We start from the raw sequence: 20586 nt of genomic DNA, 5'->3' as shown, positions 1-20586 counted from the left end.
AGTGCTAATACATTATGAAAATTAGCCAATTTATAAACCGAGTGGAGAGAACATTGTGAGGGATGTGCATGAATTGTTGGTTTCACGGGCGGGTTAATCTTGGATATACATTATGTGAATGCACTTTACCGTTAAATATGTTGAAAATTGTAAAGAGTTTGAAATTTAGTATGACAATTGACCTTAACCTTCGTCTCGGGAATGGGGAGTGTATTCTCTGTTCGACCCACGTGAAAGTGAAAAACAGATTTGCTTGAGGGCAAGCAAAAGACAAGTGTGGGGATGTGATACGTGGTTGAAAACCGGTGTTCATAATCGTGTAACTTGATGTTTTTACATAAGTTTTAATTCTGAATAGCCTACTCTTAATTAAAAATGTGTTTTGCAGGTTTGATGGAGTTTAAGGAGCTTTTTGGGAGCTTTACGAGTCACCGGGAAGAAAACCGGACAACCGGGACGCGTTACGGATCAACCGGGAATGCAAAGTGAAGAAAATGAAGAATTGGAGTTGGAGAGGCCGTCGCCGACGGGCTATAGGCCGTCCGGGACGGGCTCTAGAAACACCCGTCTGGTAACATTGGTCGTATCCAGTCAAACAAGGCGTCGGCTGATTTTCACCTTTTGAGAGGGCGTCGCCGACGGGGTCAAGGCCATCAGCGACGGGCTTTAAATCTTGAAAACGCGAAATTGATGTTTCTTATGTAAAAAAACGATTTCTATTGGAAGGGAGGCCATGAATACGGGAGTTACACATCTTGGGAGTTTGAAATCAAGTTCTTGGGAGCCTAATTCAACTACCATTCACTACCAATTCATCTCTAATCACCAATCATCATCTGAATCATCAAGAACATAATCATCATTCACAATCATCAATCCATCTATAAACCCTAATCACCGATACATCATTCCTTTTACCATCATCCTTCACCAAAACCCTCAACATCCACCATTTCTCTATTGTTCAAGCTTCAAGATGGTCCAAGTCAAGTTCCAATCATCCGGTGATCAAGTTTCTTCAACCATGAGCGGCTAATCACCTTGGTTTCACTCCGGTGTAGGTAGTTGTTTAATTTAGGGTTTTGAATTGTTCTTGATTCAACTTTGTGACAACTTGTATTGATTTTTGAAACCATTGACAATAGTTTACATTTGTTTCGTATTCTTAAATTGTCGAACGATTATAAAGTTACGACTTTGCGAAATAGTTATGTGTAGTTATGCATTGTCTTGGTTAGGTTTTACTTGTGTTGATTACAAAGTGCATTCTTATCCGTTTTTCGAAACGTTGATAGTTATTGGCACCTAAGTAACGGTACACTAAATCCGCTAATCGTATACAATTGAGTTGAATCTAAAACTTGTAGAAACCCTAGGTTGGCAATTACCGAAACTGGGCGTGAATCCTTTTTATCATTATTGTTTAGTAGTCAAGTTTTCTTGCAACCGTTAATCATTAGTTTTTAATCAATTAAACCAATTCACATCTTTTTCAACTAAATAAAAATACAAAAACATTATAGCAAGCTTCATAATTTGTGACTTTCATTTTAATTCAATCGAATCCATTCGCAAACCACACACTCTTTGTGGTTCGACCCCTTACTACCACTAACACATAGTTAAGGGTAATTTGGGCTTATAAATATTATCTTTGACCGGAGCGCGACACTCCGATCACTACCCTTAACATGTATAGCACTATAATAGTAACGCGCCGCTCGTGTTCGTGAGGTCATGTTAAGTCATTCATTCATACTTTCGGTAATCTTAGGGTTGACTTGTTTATTCACATGCCAGTTTATACGTTAATCTTGATAACTAAGTTTGTCATGTGGATTGTTCAACTTTTATACCTATATGCTAGTACTCAAAACTTGTATACTCGCCAATACTTTCGTATTGAACTATACTTTAGAACATGTTGCAGGATTTTGACGATGATGATGATGATGATGATGATGATGATGATGATGATGATGATGCACGGAACTTAGTAGGATGGCTAGAAACGCACTTTAAACATTAATACTTGTTGTATTGTAATTCAATTTGTTTCAACTTGTTGTATTCTATTTCAAACAATGTACTTGATCTTAGCTATGAAATGAAATCATTTATTAAATACTTGTCACATTTAATGTTATGAAGTCTCGAGCAATCTCGTTCGTCTCACTCCGATGTTTCTACCATCGGTTGGGGTGTGACAAAACTATCTACAAATACTTTATGAGCCTTACGAATACTACTAAGCCATGCAAATACTATCAAGCCATGCAAAATTATTAAACTATATGAATATTATTGTAGGATCTAAGTTTGTTATACTTGTGAGTTTAAACAATGGAGAACAAACAATTTATAAATTGTAAAGTAAACAAGATAAACACACAAGCTGGAAGTTATATCAAGATTTTTTTATATTGAATTCAATTATTTCAATTACAGTACAATGATTATACAAACTCCCACTCAGCCTGATCATACACTTTATTGTTTGTACAAAAGGAATGAATGTGATCAAATAGATCTCTAACACATGAGATCTATTTATACAAGTACGAAAGCTCTGTTTGCAATCACCTGACGTCACCTTGATAGTGACATCTAACAATCCTAACAGAAAAGATTCCTCAAATGTTGGCAAATATTTGTGGGCATCTAACATCGGATCTATTACATTAAACATATGTTCTAAGCTAAATACTGTTACATTGGATAAACCTTTGTTCTTCAAACTGTTGTTGCCTTGTATCAAACTTGTTTGGCCATAACAAATGTTTGGTCTTCATGATTAGTATTTTGCTTAAACAGAGCTTTGCCCTTGATCAGTGGTTTCTTCTTCTTCAACAGTGGTTCCAAGGCTTCAAACAAATCTTTGAATGTCTTCAATAGATGTTTCGATTAGTGTTCAAGATTCACTATCTTTGGAAGGAGAATGCTTCATTAAGTGTTTATTTCTTGATCAACAAGTAATGTTTTGGATTTTGAATATCATCTGTTCTTTTGTAGGTCCAACAATTATTTATACGATTACTATCAAGCTATGAGAATACTATCCATATGAATATAGTCAAGCTATGTCAAAACTATAACTATTCACAATATTTGGGTTGTGAAAACTTACTTTCTTCTCGCATAAACCCTATAATTTGAATTTGTTGTTGATGTCGACTTCACGACGTAGAATTGAAACTCATCAAGATTACAATGTTATGAATTCATATGCTTCAAAATACATTTCTGATACAGTGTCATGCATAAAGGTTCACGAAATCACAAGCGTTAAGTTTAAACTTTACTTTGAATCGTTTCAATCGACACCAAGCTTAAACAACATCCCCCCACCCCCCCTTCTAGCTTGGAAATAACCTTACAAGCACTCGAAGATGCTAGGCATACACGCGATTCAAATTATGCACCTCTCATCTGGCCATATGCGCATATGAGCTGGTTTAGCTAGAAGTGGCATCAAACGAATGATTTACCTATTGTTCAAGTGTTATTGACTATTAGACCATGTGTAGTGGTAGAACCTTATAATGCCCCCACCATGGGGCATTATACGACACGTGGCGTCCTAGTCAGCAAGGGGGCATTATAGCAAAAGTGGTGTAGTGGGTATAATGCCCCATAATGCCCATTCAATCATAAAAAAAAAAAAGTAATCAAAAGTGGCTACACAATCACATGCAAAAGTTAGAGTGTGTCAGCCCACTTGTTCCCTTTCCATTGGTCCACCCTTTGTTCTCATATGCATCCAATTTGTAGTGTGGGCGTTTTGAAGAAAACGCCGAAACCATTTTTTTTCAAAATTTTTGCAATAAAACGCCCCATGTAGTGGTAGTGGGGGCGTTTTAGGGCGTTATTTTTCAATTTTTTTTAAAAATCACGCCCCACTACACATGGTCTTAGTAAGGGCATAAGGTATCTACCAAAATTTGATGGTTCTTCCCAATAGTTTTCTCACTGTCATATCAACTTTCCTCTAACTTCTCAAAACTACCAAACTTTGAAGGGTATCAAAATGCCACATCATATAAATTTATTAAAAACATAGTTTATTTAACACAATTTTTATTGTAACTTATAACTATTAAATTAATTTAAAAATTGAAAATAAAAAATAAATTGACAATTCATTAATTCAAGCAAACATTTTAATTAAGAATAAAAAGCAAAAATAGGATACTAACACTCCATTAAAAAACAACGAATGATCAATCATTCCAATTGTAACGTTTTGTTATTTCATTTTTTCTTGCTAGGACCACGTTCAACTTTGCACTAGTATAACCATCTTATGACTTCAGAAAGAAGCTTTAAATCTACCTTCTTTGATTCTTCATCCAACAATTGATGTTTTCATGGCATCAAAGTCACAGAACTTCTTCTTCCTCCTTTGGAGGGGTAACTTTTCAGCTCCAGTTGCGTTTCGGTCATTGGCCACGGATTCTCTGAGAAAGTGGTAAATTGGGTAACCCTTTCTAGTAAACACTTGTAGGATGACAATGTTGTTGCATCCTTACTTTCTCTCTACATGTTGGCGTGGATCTTTAAAGATGGTCACTTGTTTTTTTCGTCCATGTAGTGAAATTGGGCACCCAATTGCGACATGTTGTAATATTGCGATTCCATTTTTCGTGTTCTTTTAGAGGAGTGTTTAGCACCCACTAGAAGAACGAGATACCACTTTTAGTGATTACGAACAATTTCTCACGTGGCTATGTGAGTAAATGGTTACGACGGTTAGTTTATTAACCCAATCACTAAACTCTATTTTCCTTCCATTATATATATATATATATATATTGCCTTCCGTTGTTAGAGTGATTGTCGATGTGAGGATAGCTCATTTGGTAGAGGCACATGCTATTAGAAGGTTAGTCGTTAGTTTAAACCTGGGCAAAGAATGTAAATTAGGATTTTTGTGTAAAACAACATTTGTCGTTCAAAAAATATTATTTTTTAATTAATAATATAACATTACTTTATAATAGAAATTAGAATTGAGACCCGCCGTAATGCGGCGAGTATTCTTTAGTTATAACTAAGTCGATCTAGGACACACACGTTATGTTAAACCTGTCAAACGGGAAAAAATAGACGATGTAAAAACGTTCACCCACACACGCACGTTGCGTCGTGTTAACTCGTAAAATTTAAAATGAAACGTAAAAACGTTAAACCAAAGACGCAAGTTGCGACGTGTTAAGTCACAAAATTTAGAACCAAGCATAAAACGAAAAATTTGCGGAAAATCAAAATTATAAAGGACCAAAGTTGAAAGTTAAAAAAGTTGTGAGGATAGATTGCAAAAGATAAAAAAGTTTTGTGTTAAAAGTAAAAAAACAAATAGTTTTGGGTTAAAAGTAATTTATGAAATACATTTTGGTGAAAAGTAAAAAAATCAATTTTTGTTTTGGAAAACCCCCAAAGCCAAGGTTACGACAACCATATGCATAACCATTTTTTTTGGAAAACCCCCAAAGCACACCCGCGTTGCGCCGGGGCGTAAAACAGTGTCAAATAGTACTAATGTCACATAACCGTCATCGACCACCAACACTGACTCGACCTAGGATCTGCGTGTTGCGACGAATCTGTCAAACATGAAAAAATTGAGGTAAAAACGTTGAACTATAGTGTTAACTTGAAAATTTTGAAACAAAACATAAAGTTGAACCACACTCGTACGTTGCATTGTATTAACTCGAAAAATTTAGAACTATACGTAAAACGAAAATTTGACAAAGATGAAAAGTATAAGTGACAAAAGTTGTGAAGTTAAATTGCAAATAATGAAAAGTATTGGGTTAAAGTTAAAAAAACAAATTATGTAGGGTTAAAATTGCAAAAGGTAAAAACCTTTGGGTTAAAAGTAAAAAAATCAATTTCTTTTTGAAAAAATCCTAAAGCACAAGTTACAAGTGGTTATGCACAAAGAACTATACGTAAAACGAAAATTTAGAACTATACGTAAAATGTTGCGTTGTATTAACTCGAAAAATTTAGAATTATACGTAAAACGAAAATTTGACAAAAATGAAAAGTATAAGTGACAAAAGTTGTGAAGTTAAATTGCAAATAATGAAAAGTTTTGGGTTAAAGTTAAAAAACAAATTATGTAGGGTTAAAATTGCAAAAGGTAAAAGCTTTTGGGTTAAAAGTAAAAAATCAAGATTTTTTTTTATATTCCTAAAACACAAGTTACAAGTGATTATTGCACAAATAAGTTGTTTATTTATATATGAAATAATAGAAGGGGAATATTCCTTTGAGCATAATTGAAATTCCAAACGTAGCCCGATAAGACCTTTTGTTTGTAAGGTGAGGTCACTCTCATATACTCATGACCCAACCACATATAGATGTTTAAATGGACATTTAAATATTTATAATATCAAATATATGTAATTCCTACAATAAAAAAGTATTATAAGTAAATACCATAGTCAAATCCTAAAAGGCTAAAAATATAACCATTACTAATGTTTTCTTAAGAATGATTCCTATATTTCTAGAATAAATGCATCACAAGAAGTTTGATGACTTTGATGTGAAGATAAAATTGAGTATTCTTTGATCTTTAAATTTTAATAGATATTAAAGGGTTGTTTGTTTACCTCTTAATGATGCTCTTAATGGTTCAGACCTTTTACTGGTTCAGCACTTAATGATTTATATTGTTTGTTTCATGAGCAGATGTCTGAATGGTTCAAACATTTGCCTCTGAATGGTTAAGATTGATACATAGTCTGAATGGTTAAGACCTCTAATCTGAATTGGTCAGACATTTGCCTCTGAACGGTTAAGCATTATACATGCTCTTAATGGTTCAAACCACTTATTGGTTCAGCGCTTAATGGTTCAAACCTCTTACTAATTCAGCACTTAACCATTAAGATGTTGCCAAACAGCCCCTAAGTATTGTTATATAAAAAAATGAACACTTATGTGTGTATAACACTATGTGTGATTTGACATTAGGTGTAAAATACCCTGTGCAAATTGAAATCTATATAAAACATCAAATGTAAAAGGGTTATTGGATTTTATCACCTTTAACTATTGGCCATTGGCAGCTGCCATCCCTAATTATCACTTTGACGCCCACCACCCTCAACTTAACACTTAGTGTGTTCTGTCACCAGATCACTAACTTTTGATCCTGTTACTATACTTTTGGGGGTGTCTTAAGATCCCTAAAACCTTCCCAGATCCCTATGACACCTCAAAAAGTGTAGTAACATGATCAAAAGTTAGTGATCAGTTAACGACGTGGTGACAGAACACACTAAGTGTTAAGTTGGGGTTGACAGGCGTCAAAGTGATAGTTAGGGGTGACAGCGGCCAATAGCCAATAGCCAATAGTTAAGGGTGATAAAATCTAATAACCCAATGTAAAATGGCGTTCAAACTTAAGACACAACGTTGACAACTAGATAAAAAACGCTATGTATAAAATGTTACATGTTTAAAAAAAAAAACCCTTGTGTAAAAACATCACTTTTTAGAAAATTCCCAAACTTTTTTTAAATATATAGAAATACATGGTAGGGATCCTGTACATTAATCCAAAAGTGTGAGAAATGTGAGAAGTGTATTATAACACCATATAAACACTGTATAATATTATGTAACATCATATAAAACTATGTAATACTATATAACACTATATAACAATATATAACACTATACATCTATCATAAACATGCTATCAGACAAAATATAGTGTTATATTTGTTATATAGTGTTACATAGTGTTATATGGTGTTACCCGGTGTTTCTATGGTGTTATATAGTGTTATACATAATGTTATAATACACTTCTCACACTTCTGAATTAATGTACATGATCCTCTATCTAGGAATACACTAACAACCAATAGAAACTTTAGTTTTTTTTACCCTGGCCTACATTTAGAGGGTTTTATACGTGTTATTTAAGGGATCTATGCGGATTTTAACAATGCTTATCTATGCGGATTTTAACAATTCTTTTATTGTTTAATATATTTGTTAAAAATGATAAAGAAAGATAATTTCTCTTTTTGTTTTCCGAATGTTGATTCAATATCATAGTGAAAATTAGCCGTTCAAAAAAAAAAAAGTCATAGTTGAGATATTTATGGGAAAAAGTCAAGATATTTATGGCGACTTATTGCTTCTACTGCGAATGTTTCATATCATAGTTAAGTCAAGATATTTATGGCGACTTATTGCAACTACTTATTTTTTTTGAGTTAAATTTATTTTAGTGAATGTGTGGTTTGGATTATTTTAAGAGTTTAGTAAAAATGTTTTATTTTTCTCATATGAGTTTAAAAAGGTTTTACCGTTACCATTTTAGTCAACTGGATTAACTTCATCTATTTTTTTTTGTGAACCAGAAGGGAAATTCGGTCATTTTATATGTAATTATGTTAACTATAAAGGCAATTCGGCCATATAAAATGACCGAATCACCCTTCCCGTTAACAGAAATAATGGATGAAGTTAACTCTGTGGACTAAAATGGCAACAGTGAAACTTTTTTGGATCCACGGGCGAAAAATGAAACATTTGGACTAAACTAGCAAAATAGCCAAAACCAGAGAGACTAAAATGACATTTAACTCTATTTTTTTAACAGCTAACAAATACTATATAAGTACGGTCATATGGGCAAATTCATTGATAAAAGACCACTCACGCTCTATGTCACAGACAGCGCCGATGACTAGACCTGCCATCATTCTAGGAGAAATTCACTGTCCAAAGACCCAGTATGATAAAACCCATTGCCTACATTTACTTATTATATGCCAAGTATTACATAATACAATGAGTACCATACAACTTATAAACTAGAACTAAACTTTTTATTTTATTTTTTAATGATTTTCCTAGTTTATGTATAAGAGGTAAAATGGGAATCACCAATTTGTTGTCGGAGACTAGTCATTTTCTGACGACATATTTTTGTTGATTGATCGATAACTTTTGAGAGTATTTCAGAAATATTTTTGTGGCTCAATTGTGAAAATGAAGATAATGCATGAGTGTTTATTTGTAAGTTTGAAATTTGTTTATTTTTTTAAAATAACGTGACGTATTTTTTAGATGAGTTTACGGAAAGTGACGTTTTCATTTTTATAGTTTAACTACTAAATTGCTTCGCGTGTTGTCGCGGCGTTTCGCAAAATTTTTATATTAAAACGCAGATCAACCGAAAACGTACATAAAAATAAGCATGAAAACGTATTATATATGATTCGACTCATTTCCAGAAAAATATACGTCAAAACGTAAACAAACTTGAATTTATACCCACACGTACATAAAAATAAATACGTAAAACTTGATTACAAAGTCTTTAAAAAGTTAAGAGTTTGTATGTGCCGGTGCTGAAATTTAAGAGGTAAATATATACAAACATACAAAAAGATAAAATGATAAAAATAAATAAGTAAATAAATAAAATTCCTATTCACAATAGTTTTGATTAGGGGTGTGTATGAGTCGGTTTGGGTCGGTTTTGATCTAAAACCATAACCATAGCCGCTATGTCTGTTAATGGATAACCATAACCGATCGGTTATAGCGGTTATGGTTAATCGGTTTTGATGATTATAGCAGGTCGGTTGTGGGTGGTTAACCATTATTTAGCCTAGCTTAAAATATGTTAATTTTTTAACATGGAATAAATTGTTATTGCATATTTGTACATGTTAGTATATTACATAGTATTAAAAATACATATAATCTATAATATTAACACTGAATACTCAAATAAAGTGATGTGATATATTTCATAAATTTAAATAAACATTTAACTAAAACCGCAAAACAATATAAAATAACCCATAAATACTAAGAATCTTTAATCAAAAACATCAAATATTAAAGAAAACTGGTGAAAAGTCCTAAATTCTAAAAAAATTATTACATGTTGGTTCGGTTATGGTGGGTATGAAACATTGATAACCATAACCAACATACTACATTCGGTTTTCAAAAAAAACTATTGACCGATCCACTGGTTTTTGATTTGATTCGGTTCTTTTTTGTTCGGTTTTATCAGTTAAATCGGTTATGGTTCAGTTAATTTAGTTTTTTGCACACCCCTAGTTTTAATAATTGTATAAAACACTTTTATTCATAGTTCTTTTATACTTTGATACAGCTTTATTTCACTTTTAACTGTTGACCCATTTATTTATTATTATACAAAATATATCCTTTTGGTAAGGGAGAATAAATATATTACATCAACTAATAACATATGATTCTTTTAGGACACGTAAACATAAGTGGGAATAATACAATACAATAAGACAGATACACAATTATTCTATACTATAACTAACACCAGATGTTATTATTACTTTAATTTGTGTTGTAACTTTATTCGTACATATAATGATGCATTTAATATGATTCCATTTCCATTGGCTTTAATCATATGAATCTTTACTTGTTTTTTTTTAAGATAAATTAAATAAAAAATAATTATTGTTATTGTTTGGTTGCATCAGATGTGACTATTTTTTATGTTGTTACACATTGTTTGGTTGCATCAGATGTGACTATTTTTTATGCTATTACGTTGAAAAGGTTATCAAATTTCTCAAACACCTTTGCTCTCAATACAGTCTATATCAATGCTTATTATTGCTTGAATTCAGGTAACAATTATAATAGAAGTTTACCTCTTCACATACACATACACATATTTGGAAGAGGATCGTGTACACGGTTGCTACGGCTACAACGTGGAGGATTTGGCAAGCGAGGAATATTAAAGTTTTTTGAAAGCACCTTCCTTCCGGTCAAAAAGATGCTGGAGCAGATAAAGGAGAAAGTTTTTTGAACCTTCCCCTATATATATATATATATAAAGGGGAAGTTTCAAATGAAAACCACTAGTTATTGTGAAAACTCGAAAACTAATTAAAAAAAGCCAAAAAAACATACAAAAAATTTTTTTTAAAAATTTTTTTTTGCAATCAAAATTTCGCAGGTTTTTTAATATAAAAAAAAAATTCAAAAAAAAAAATTTTTTTGTGTAGTGCACATGTGTAATAATACTGCATATATGTATGTATACTACACATGTGTATTATTATACACATGTGCACTACACAAAAATATTTTTTTTTTTTGAAAAAAAGTTTTTTTTATATATAAAAACTAGCGATTTTTATAAAAAAAATTGAAAAAAAAAATTTGTGTGTTTTTTAGGCTTTTTTTAGTTAGTTTTCGAGTTTTCACAATAAAAGTGGTTTTCATTTGAACCTTCCTCTATATATATATACATATATAGGGGAAGGTTCAAATGAAAACCACTTTTATTGTGAAAACTCGAAAACTAACTAAAAAAAGCCTAAAAAACACACAAAAAATTTTTTTTTTTCAATTTTTTTTTTATAAAAATCGCTAGTTTTTATATATAAAATTTTTTTTTTCAAAAAAACAAAAAAAAAAAATTTTTGTGTAGTGCACACGTGTAATAATACACATGTGTAGTACACATACATATGTGCAGTATTACACATGTACACTACACAAATTTTTTTTTTTTTTTTTTGAAATTTTTTTTTTATATTAAAAAACCTGCGAAATTTTGATTGCAAAAAAAAAAATTAAAAAAAAAAAATTTTTTGTATGTTTTTTTTTGGCTTTTTTTAATTAGTTTTCGAGTTTTCACAATAACTAGTGGTTTTCATTTGAACCTTCCCATATATATATATATATATATATATATATATATATATATATAGTTGTTGTTCAAAAAAAACATATTTGTATAAAGACAGATAATATATATTATATTTATAGAATTATAATAGAAGTTTACAATTAAGAACTGTAAGAACTGCGTTAAAATTATTTTTATAATAATGTAGGAGATTCAATAATATATTATTATTATTATCTCAATCATGTTCTTGCTCCACTCAAAGCCCAATAATTCAAAAAAAAAAAAAAGTACCAAATACTTTTGTTTGTATGATAAGAGTAAAACCTAAATAAATCTAATCTAATACTAATAAAAAAGTCCTCTTGATGTCAGATGACATTCTCTCATAATAAGGGATTTTATCAAAATACTATGTGGTAATTTATTATACTAAATCAACCATAATAAATAATAATAATAATAATAATAATAATAATAATAATAATAATAATAATAATAATAACTAATTTTTATAAAGACCATTCTCCACCTTAATAAATAATTTTTTATGCATTATCTCACTCAAAAGAAATTGATATACCATGATACTTGAGTTACAAAATTATACTATATGATATCTATATAAAAATATAAGAATTACTTTATCTCTTGAATATACCGATTTTACATATTAAAGATCAAGATTATCTTCACCCTTATGACATACGATAAAAGGGTCATTATATTTTTTTTAATATGTCTATGTTTAATATGAATATCCTTTAAAATCAAAAGCCTTTTAATTGTAGGTTTATCTATACTATATAATAAAAGAAACCATGTTAGGGACACATGGCGCTCTATGAGACATTTTTAATTATTTTTTAAATATTTATTATGGAAAGTTAATTATTGATAATATTAAATTTAAAATTTAAAATTTATAGAAGAGATTTAATGATAAAGACAAAGATAACTGATAATAATATATTAATTATTATAATCATATATTAACTATTAAAATCTAAAAAATATATTAGCATTTTAAATATTTAAAGTTAATTACATAGTTAGTCCATGTGGTTTGCATAAAATAACATCTTTAGGTACTAATAATTTAAAATCACCTTATAGGGTATTAACTTTTCATTTTGTAACGTTTGAATGTATTAACTTCTAGGGTATTAACATAGTTAGCCCCTATGGTTTGCACAAAATAACATACTTAGGTACTAATAGAATGTGATTTTAAACCTACAAATAACGTTAATACCTCCAAACGTTACAAGATGAAAAGTTAATACCCTAGAATGTGATTTTAATCTATTAGTACATAAGTATGTTAATTTGTGCAAACCACAGGGACTAACTATGTAATTAACTAAAATATTTATAAAGATAAAGATTTTATTTAATTTGCAGTTTTAATTGTTTTTATATTTGATGATAAGGACAAGGATAACTGATAATCACATATTAAAAAAATATTTATTTTAATCAATTGTTTCGTTAAAAAGGATTTATTCAATACATGTAGGACATATATATTTTTTATACATGTGGTATAATTAGAATCCTACTTTTAATAAAGGATCCCATTATACCGTTTTACACTCCAATGAAATAATAATATTACATCATAATATCCAACTTATCTCTTATATATTTAATATTTTTTACTAAAATATTTCTTTTCTTTTTTTTTGCTGATTATCCAACATCAAGTAATACGTAAGTTTCTAACCTAATAATAAATAAAAAAACAAAGTAAAATGTTATAAACCATGTAATACACAATTCTCTAACCTAATAAAAAATAAAGTGAGATGTTACAATAAGTAAATAGTACCTCAAAGTTCATTTTGTTAGAAGACACATGTTGATGACTAAATGTGTTAACGGATTACATTATTTGTGTAAGACATGTGTTTATTCAAATTGTGCAATACACGAGTTTTTAAACGATGTAACTATTTTATTACTTAGCATATAAAGTTATATTTATTCAACCCGTGTAATACACGGGGTTCTAACCTAGTTATTATATATAACAAAACTATTATTATTAATATCCCCAATTTGATAATATAACACCTCATTAAGATTAACCACATATATAGATTATCCACGTATATTTCTAAAACCAAATGATTTAAAATACTAAGTATTGATAAATATGATAAAGTAACAAATCTACTAATAAAAAAGTCTTCTTAATGCCACACGTCACTCTAATTTAGCTTTTAATAAACATCAAATCTTACTTAACTTTTAATATAAGATTCCAATTATTATCACGGGTCACTCTCTCCTTCAACTTTACAATTTGGACTTACATTTTATTTAAAAATAACTTTTTAATCCTTATGCTTACTAATGTAATAAATTTAATTAAATATGTTAATAACCATATTAGGATGCACTATTTAATTGATTTTATAGATAAATACAATTTATTTTGTTAAATATTATCGTAAAATAAAAAATACAATAATTAGATCTTTTTTACTAAACTATCCTTATATTAATACTAATCGGAAACACGTAATAATTAGATTATAATATTATTACATTTTTTAACTATGTGATTAGGATTAAATAGAAGTATGATTTACAATTTTTTTTTTATTTTAATACACGGGTTTGTAACACTTATAAATTAAAATATTATTCAATCTAAGTTTTTTTTTATATTTAATCCGTGTAATACACGGGTTTATAAACTAGTACTATATTAAGGGAGCAAAAATGTAATATTATAAAAATTTTATGTATTTAATATCGGGTGTAATTTTATCAATTATATATATAGAAAAAGTGTAACGTACAATAGGGCTTATCGTACGATACGTACCCGATCATCCCAGCCGTACGATCTGATGCGAATTCAATCTTCGCATGTTAGAAAAATGCAAATGAAATCGCATGGCTTGAAAATGTAATGAAATCGCATGTTTTGAAATCTCATGCAAATGAAATCGCATGTGAAAAAATGGCTAGCATGGGGTAATGTGAAAAATGGCATGAGGTCTGTAGATGGACAAAATCGCATGTGGGAGATTGAATATCGCACGTGAAAAAATGGCTAGCATGGGGTAATGTGAAAAATAGCATGGGGTGTGTAGATGGACAAAATCGCATGTGGAAGATTGAATTCGCACCAGATCGTACGACTGGGATGATCGCGTACGTATCGTACGATAAGCCCTATTGTACGATAATCCTATATATATAAAGGATTAGGTTCAAGAGTGAACAACTTATTAAGAGTGAACTGTGTGAACTAATCTTGACCCTTGATCATTTTTTAGATTAAAAGGGTAAAACTGACATTAACCAAGTATGTTTAATTAAAATCCCTTAATTTTCTTCTCTCTTAACTCTCTCTCTCTCCCTATCTCTCATTTCTAATTATTTCTCTATCATTTCTTTATCCATATATTTTGTTTTAATTTTAGCTTTAACATTGTTTTTCTTTTATTATCTATCTATCTATCTATCTATCTATTTATCTATCTATCTATCTATATATATATATATATATATATATATATCATAATATATTGTTTTTTAAATTTTTATAATTTTCAATAAATATTGAAAATTTTCTCTGAGATTGAAATTTTAATTATTTTTGGGCATTAACTCTTTTTTTGAATATGTGATGAAGTTATTTATTTTTGCATACATGTGATATGTATCGTATTCATTAATTTTGTCACACCCCGACCGCGTAAAACAACAAGCCACGGCGGAAACGTCGGGGAGTGAAGCGACATAATTATTGTTTCAACAACCATGGTAATTAAAGTTTTATATTATTAATTAAAGAGTTTACATTGTCTTGGAATTCAAACAAAACATAACACAAATAACTGTCTTTTAAGTCACTAAGGCCCAAGTCCACATAAGTGAAGCACAAACATCATCATGCATTAGCACCTGAAACACATGTGAAAATAGGTACATCAGCATAAAAATGCCTGTGAGATACATAGGTTTTGTTTATGCAGGATTCATGACTTGTAATTAAAAGAAGTGTTTAACAAAAATGTAGTCATGAACCTTGTAAAATGTTTTCCTTTATAAAATCATTTGAAAATCGATGTGAAAATCATATGATATAAAAGGATATACGTGGTTAAATGAATAACCAAGTATAAATGAATTTGTATAAAATATGTAATTTGTAAAACAATGTCGTGTCCTTGTATAAAATGTTTCATGTCTTTGTCAAAGTGGTTTAGATAACGCTACAATATGTAATACAGTAAAAGCACTTATATATAGGAAGTACCAGCGGCGTATCCACTATGCTTTTATCATATAACACATAGCCTCGTTATATAAGTCACTTATCAATAATCAACCAAAATGTCTTGTTCAATGTCAAAATGTTTATGTGTAAACCATGTTCAATGTCATGTGTAAACTGTATCATGTAAACCCAAATGTAATGTATAGCAAGTAGAAAGTATCTACTCAAACTATATGATAATGTCAATGTGAAAACAATGTCATGTATGGTGAATAAATAGCATTTACTCAACCCCATAGGAAAATGTACAAAACAACGTTTTTGAATAAACCTAAGTTTAAATCAAATGATATGTTTTGCAGAAAACCATGCTTTATGGATACGAACATTTATGCAGTATTGTTAGAACGCATACATTCAAGCCTTGCGACTGTGGCGACAAACCCTTAAACAAATTAAAGGTTTATCTAAATTATGTATATCGGATTCTGTCATTCCCAACTTCCAAACAAACCTAGGAAGTCGGAAACGAGATTTGTCAAGTCCTATGGTACCATTACATACTACCGAGCGGCATAAACAGTGTTAATGAATGTATTATTGTCCCGTTAAACATACCAAATGTCATACCAATGTAAGCATGCTAAATGAAAACCATGTACTAAGTATGCTAAGTAACACACCTAGTAGAAATGTTCATGAAATCAATTGTGCTAGCATGCTCAGTAAACATACATAGCAGAAATGTAATGTAAAACAATGTGTCCATATTCTGAGTAAACATATGCAACAAAATGTCTAAGAAATCAATGTGCTAGCATGCTTAACATACATAGAAAAACATAGTTGAAATCATGTACTATATGTGTACTAGGTGAAACTAGCATGTTTATGTCATAAAAGCATGAAAAGCACGAAAGTAACAATGTATGCACATGTGTATCACCCCAAAGTATTTGAAAGCGGTAAAAGAGGGGATCTATGTACTCACTTGGGATTGCTTATTAGTCTTGAGAATAAGACCAACTAAAGCTTCAAGGATCACGAATTTAAACGGCACCTAATATAGGTAACTATGTTAATATTCGGATCCTAAATCGGGAGATAGGATAGAATGATGTTCTATAAATCAAATGAGTATTTGAACTCATATGGTATGATTTAATAGAGCTAACATTCTGATTTGGAAGTCTACCTAAGTGCTTTTGACCCGTTTCGATCCATTATGGTAGTATAAGCTACTATAATGCGTCGTTTGCATAAAACTAAGGTCGGATGGTTATCTATGAGCTATGTCAAGTCTTACCTGCCCAATTGTACCTAAATATGTTACTAAATCAGATTATATGTCAAAAACATGTTCACATATGCAAAATACGGATTTATGCTTCAAAAGGGCATTTTGGTCATTTTCTATGGGCACATAAGCTACTTAACAAATAACTAGCCAACCTAAGTGATCATAAGGTATAACCTCAGAGGTTATTCCCTATGCAACTATGATCATTAAATAAGCTTGGTTGGATCCTAATGATCGACTAAACGGGTCGGGTTCGAAAGTCTAAGCGGTTGTTTAGACCGCTTAACTTACGACCCTAAACAAGCACTAAACTAGTAGTGACGAGTTAAACATGTTTAACTAACTTAGAAAACTGGTTTTGTATCAAAACAAAGTGTTTTGATACCTAAAAGTAGTTCCGTTGCAAAATGCGCGCTAAAACGCATTTTGACCGAAACTTTGACTCGTTCTACACCTAGTCAACGTGGTAATCAGTAGGTATAATCGCTAAGGATTATAACCATCGTGATTACAATCACGTTGCAAAGTTCAATTGAACTTTGACTTGACCAATTGATGGTCAAAACCGAAAGTCAAACTATTGGTCAAACAGTTTGACTTTCAGCTCTAAAAAGATGAAAATCACTACTAAGCCATGAAAGAACAATCACTTGGTGTTCAAAGGCTAGAAGGATGATCTTAGAACTCATGTAGGTGGCTCCTTTGCAGGGATTCCTCCACTTAGAGTTCCAAAATTTGAATGAGCAAAGAAACACGAAGATGGCCATGCTATTTATACTTGTTGAGGACTTATAGGATCATTCCATGTGTTTGTGTAGCCTCCAAGTAATAAATCTCAGCCATACATGTGTAAATGACAGCTATCCATTGTTTAGAGAAGGCTTAACTTGGTCATTACCCAAAGAAATTGCAAGATATTACACCCTTATATTTATACTAGAATTTAATAACCATTTTATACCAAAAGACGTTAGAATAACATAAGTTTCAAAAACTATTACACCCTTAGCCTACTAAGACAAAGGTAGAACGTAGTATAGTTGTTTAAGAAATTGTTTACAACAAAAGAAACACTGATTATCAAGTTCAAACATAGCGGAAGCTTCGAAGTGGAGTGTTCGGTTCATCATCTTAACGCTTGATCGCCATCCATGACCACCTAATTACCTATGAATCAGCAATTAAATCGTTAGTTCTTGATGTTTATGAATGATAAAATTTCAAGATTTAACACCACATTGAAATAACAAAAATATAAAAATTTTCCAGGCTCCACCGTAATTTACGGTACCACCGTAAATTACGGTGAGTGCTGGAAATTCTTGGTTACACCGTAACACAGTAGAAAACCACCGTAAATCAAAACCCTCTACCGTAAATTACGGTGGCACCGTAATTTACGGTAGCACCTGGGAATTTATGTTTTTGTTTGGTTCAAGCATTTCAACCAAAATTTCAACTCCCGGATTTCAGTATTCTGCATTATCGATTGAAATAAAAGTCTAATATTTCTAGCACGTCATAATATAACCATTTACATATAACAATCTATCATGTTTCGGAATGTAGACCATATTTTACGTGATTATTTGACCCGTTTGGCTTGTCTATGGAAATCCCTTCCTTTATGACAACTACCAACGAGTTTAGTTTATTATTCACCCAAGTATTCAATACAACAACGCCTTCGCTTCAATCCAACTTAACTAGAAACTTTGATAAACAATTACAATGATCTAAATTCACATAATGTAACGAGTCATGTTACGTACCTTGGCGCACACCCTTCAAACGAGAATCACCACCGGCTTGTCCGCTCGACGTCCCGGTATCTTGTCCTATAGAGTTCATTTACAAGACATGTTTAGAACCCACTTAGACATCATTTCGCATAATATACCGAAACATCTTAATTAAGCGTTAAAGCTTCAAATTTCTATTTGTCACCCTTCTTTGAGGCATTTCCACAAACATCAAGAGGGCAGAATTTCTATATTATTCATATTCATGTTTATGGATGGCTTAGTAGTTGACTTAACTTCAATTAAGCCATCATATATCATGTAAACATCACATCTTTTCTGGAACTATCTTCTAAGGTCAAATTTTACTAGAATAACCACTAAGAACCCTAGAATTCATTATCATCTTGTAAAACCCACAACCCACCTTCAAGGTGTTCATGGAGTTTTCTGAATTTGGTCATGATTTCACATGTAATTGGTTGAGTCTAACCTCTAAACACCAAATAGATTCTAAACTAACCAAATAACACTCATGCAACATCAATTTTCCAGATTTCACAACATCATGAGAAATTCAAGCAAAGAATTAACACAAGTTTTTACATACCTTGGAATCCTCTCGTGATGAGGATCACTAATCTATGTTTAGATTTTGTTTTTGATCAGATTTGAGCCTTCAATTTGATGTTTTTGTGAGTTTAGGGTTTTGGAATGGGGGTGTCGCCCCCTTCTGCTTTCTGATCGACCAACACTCCAAATTTTGGAGTGTTTGGTTACTAGTTGTGATGTAGTTTTAACTTTTAACAATTCCAGCCCCTCAACTTTGTTCTACACATTATTTAGTAGGCTTTAACCTTTCATGAGTTATTTCTAGTCTACTAACTAACTAGGTTAAAAGTTTCTAGTTAGTAAACTCCCGTTTATTAATAATTTATAATTTTAACATAAAGTTTTATATTTTCGGGGTGTTACAAGTCCACCCCCCTTAAAAAGGGTTTCGTCCCCGAAACCGAATTACATACCAAATAATGTAGGGTGGAGTCGCCGCATTTCTTCCTCGGACTCCCATGTAGTGTCTGACCCTTTTCTGTGCTCCCATTTGACTTTGACTTGACTTATTATCTTGTTCCTCAAACTTTTCTCTTTACGATCTAAAATCGCAATTGGTTTTACCGCATAGTTGAGGCTGTTATCCACCTCGATGTCATCGTAGTGGATATGAGCAGTTTCATCGGCCAAACATTTTCGAAGATGTGATACGTGGAATGTGCTATGAATTCCACTCAATTCTTCGGGTAATTCAAGTCGATAAGCCACTTTACCAACCCGTTCAGTGATTCTAAATGGCCCAATAAATCTCGGGCTTAACTTTCCCCTTTTTCTGAATCTAATAATACCCTTCCATGGGGAAACCTTTAACATAACTATATCGCCAACCTGAAATTCAATCGGCCTATTTCTTTTATCTGCGTATGCCTTTTGCCGGTCTTGAGCCGCTTTCAAGTGTGTCCGAACTATGTCGATTTTCGCGTTTGTAGCTCGGATTATATCAGTTGGTGCTAGCCCTCACGGACCCACTTCTCCCCAACATACTGGAGTCCGACACTTTCTACCATAT

At 31.3% G+C, this 20586-nt stretch overlaps 1 protein-coding gene across 1 annotated transcript in view; it reads right to left on the bottom strand.

Moving 5' to 3' along the window:
* Positions 1–1467: 1467 nt before the first annotated feature.
* The window catches only part of LOC110931252, a 29895-nt gene continuing 10776 nt past the window's right edge, over positions 1468–20586 (bottom strand). Inside the window, exon 3 of the mRNA XM_022174653.1 lies at positions 1468–1496. Coding sequence (XP_022030345.1) covers positions 1468–1496 — 29 coding nt within the window. The remainder of the gene's footprint in view (positions 1497–20586) is intronic.

This window comes from Helianthus annuus, chromosome 3 (genome assembly GCF_002127325.2).
Source record: "Helianthus annuus cultivar XRQ/B chromosome 3, HanXRQr2.0-SUNRISE, whole genome shotgun sequence".
NCBI lineage: Eukaryota > Viridiplantae > Streptophyta > Magnoliopsida > Asterales > Asteraceae > Helianthus > Helianthus annuus.
This window is presented reverse-complemented; position numbering and strand designations above follow the sequence as displayed.